Genomic DNA, 2500 nt, shown 5'->3' with positions numbered 1-2500 from the left:
TGTGTATCTCCAGGGTTTTCAAGTATTCGCTTTGATAAAAAAATATCTTTATATTAAAAAAGGATGGGGGGGTGGGGAGGGGGGGGTGAGGGTAAGCAAACACGGGGGTGGGATCTGCGGCTTCCTGTCATTTGTAATCTATTCAGGGGGTCACCGTCTCGATCCCAAAATTTTACTGTCAGCTTCCCTAGTAGCCGCTGTCCCATACTTACCCTCTAGTGAATAAAAATGCCCCCTGTTAAACCTAATATATCGAATATATGAACACACGCAAATCATATATCCCCTGCATATCTAGCCTCATGTCTTCCCCATGGGATTTACATTATTTATCTTTCTTAATTCTGAAGTTGTTTTATAAGTGCATGATCTGTGTTATGATGTGTTATCAGTAACATTCTTTTTTGATTGCGAGCAGGTTTGCAGTTTTTTCCATTTAAGGTGTTTGGGTCTAACCTGTAAGATTCTGGGCAGAACCACAGAATGCGATTTTAAAACTGGCCTCCGGTTTTAAAATCTGTGCCATTTCAAAGGAATTTTTTGAAATATTGCTTTATTAAGGGCTAACGTCGCTAATATCAGTGTGCTAACTGCAGAACCCGCTGAAATGGCGGCATAATGCACAGTAATAATAAAACATTGTTGCAGCTAGCAGACCGTTCCAAATGAAACTCAGGTGTCATTAATAACGTCGGTTTGTGTTTGTTCAGGGAAGACATCTCTCTCTCGCGTCTCTGAATGAGCTGTCAGTCCAGGGTGGGGGCGGGAGAGGGGGCGGAGATCCCTAGTCCAGCTTCTGCAGGAAAAGCGTTACGCGCAGTCACATGACCGGCGCAAACGCACCTTTCCGTCCCGCGTAGCGGGATTAGGGAAAACTAATAATTCATGGTCCGAGTGCTGTAGTGCGCCGTAAAGCCAATGGAGGTGAAAATGTCCGTCAGCTGGGGTGTAGGTTTGCTGTTTTTTCTTTTTTTTTAAATGCATCAATAAAATAGTGCCGCTGTATTATTACAAATGAGACCATACAGAGGTGTTCTTTTGTGTTTTTGTTTACTTCACATCCTCCATTTAATTAAAACTATGATATGATCAAAATATCAAATAATAATATTTAAAGCCGAAGGATTTCAAAGAAACTTTGAACCGCTGCCTAATCCTCTTAGTGCACAACTGGCTACGCTGGTTGTTCAATAAAGTGTGGATGCGTTTCCAGGCATTGATTGGATTAGGCTGGCTTTAATCTTTTTGTTTATTATCTAATATAATACCTGCGGGAAATGGAGTCAAATGAAAATACTCAGCTGTCCACTCTCTGGACCCTGACCTTAGGCCACGCCCCTAATGCTGGCCCGGGGCTCCGCCCGCTCCGGTGCCCGCCAGGCTCACAGAAGGGTCTCGTCTACGTGTGTCGGCGTATATCAAAGCTCTTAAGAAGGTTCTGTGACAAAGAGCAGGCTCGTGTTTTTTTAAGGGAATTGATGTTTGGCTGAGGCTGGCTGTTGGCATTGTTGGCAGGCACAGGCGCACATACACATGTACATACATGAACATGCCCCTCCTCCACCCACATACGTACCAAGAGACAAGTTAAAATGTAGATTTTTATACATTTTTTTTTTGTAATTGATATTTAGCTGCTGGTGGGGTTGCCAGTTTATTCTCTGAGCTTAACCCCCCCAGCCCCACAGATCCTCCACCCTGCCCAGGCTCTGTGTGCTTTTCATCCCGCTCCCTCGCTCGCTGTGCGCGGCCTGTGCGCTAACCGCCATGTCTGCCTGTGTTTGAGCTATCTGAGAATCGCGCATAATGAGTGAGTGAAGAAGTCTTCCGCCATTTTCAGCGCTGAACACGCCCCTTTATCTCCCCCCGTTGCTCTTGTATTTTGTGGTCGTTTGAGATTAATAAAAGCACATGGGCTAATATTTGGTGGGGGGCGGGTACAAGAAAAATGTTTAAAATGTGTAATGCTATTATTTCATAACCAGATTGTGAGGTTTCAAATTTTATGGTAACCAAAGAAGTGTTGTAAAATATTGTTATTATGTTTAAGTGTTGCCGTGGGCCATATGGGGAATGCTTGTGCTTGTGCTTGGGCCAGGTGTTTTGGAGGTTTGGGAAGGTGGGCAATACTCTGTGCTCAATATGTTAATGTGACACACTGGATTTCTTTACCTGTGAGCCAAATAACTGCGAGGGAAGTTTGTTCCGTATGGAGATTTGAGAGGCTGAGAGCCCCTCCTGACCCCCGCGGCTGTGCCTCCTCTCCAGGGGACGGGCCTGGTGTTCGCCCCGCTCCGCGGGGACACGCTGGCTGAGTTCTGTCAGCTGGCCGAGGGGGCCGGCTTCTCCGTCTGCAGATACCAGAATTACGACGAGCACATTTGGAACCTTCATTTAAAGGTGAGCGCGCTGCCGGGGCCTGATAACGCCCCCCCCCCAACCCCCCCACAACCCCCCCCCCCCCCACCGGCATGCGCCCGAGCCCTGGCTTCCCGGGAAC

At 46.9% G+C, this 2500-nt stretch overlaps 1 protein-coding gene across 2 annotated transcripts in view; it reads left to right on the top strand.

Annotated features, from left to right (window-relative positions):
• camkmt (calmodulin-lysine N-methyltransferase) overlaps window positions 1–2500 on the top strand; it is a 118221-nt gene that overhangs the window by 105669 nt on the left and 10052 nt on the right. For both annotated transcript variants that reach the window (XM_064317552.1, XM_064317553.1), the window contains exon 10: window positions 2269–2400. In XM_064317552.1, the coding sequence (XP_064173622.1) occupies window positions 2269–2400 (132 nt within the window). The remainder of the gene's footprint in view (window positions 1–2268; window positions 2401–2500) is intronic.

This window comes from Anguilla rostrata, chromosome 18, assembly GCF_018555375.3.
Source record: "Anguilla rostrata isolate EN2019 chromosome 18, ASM1855537v3, whole genome shotgun sequence".
NCBI classification, from domain to species: Eukaryota; Metazoa; Chordata; class Actinopteri; order Anguilliformes; family Anguillidae; genus Anguilla; species Anguilla rostrata.
The sequence above is the reverse complement of the archived record's forward strand: the minus strand, read 5'-3'. Positions and strand labels throughout refer to the sequence as shown.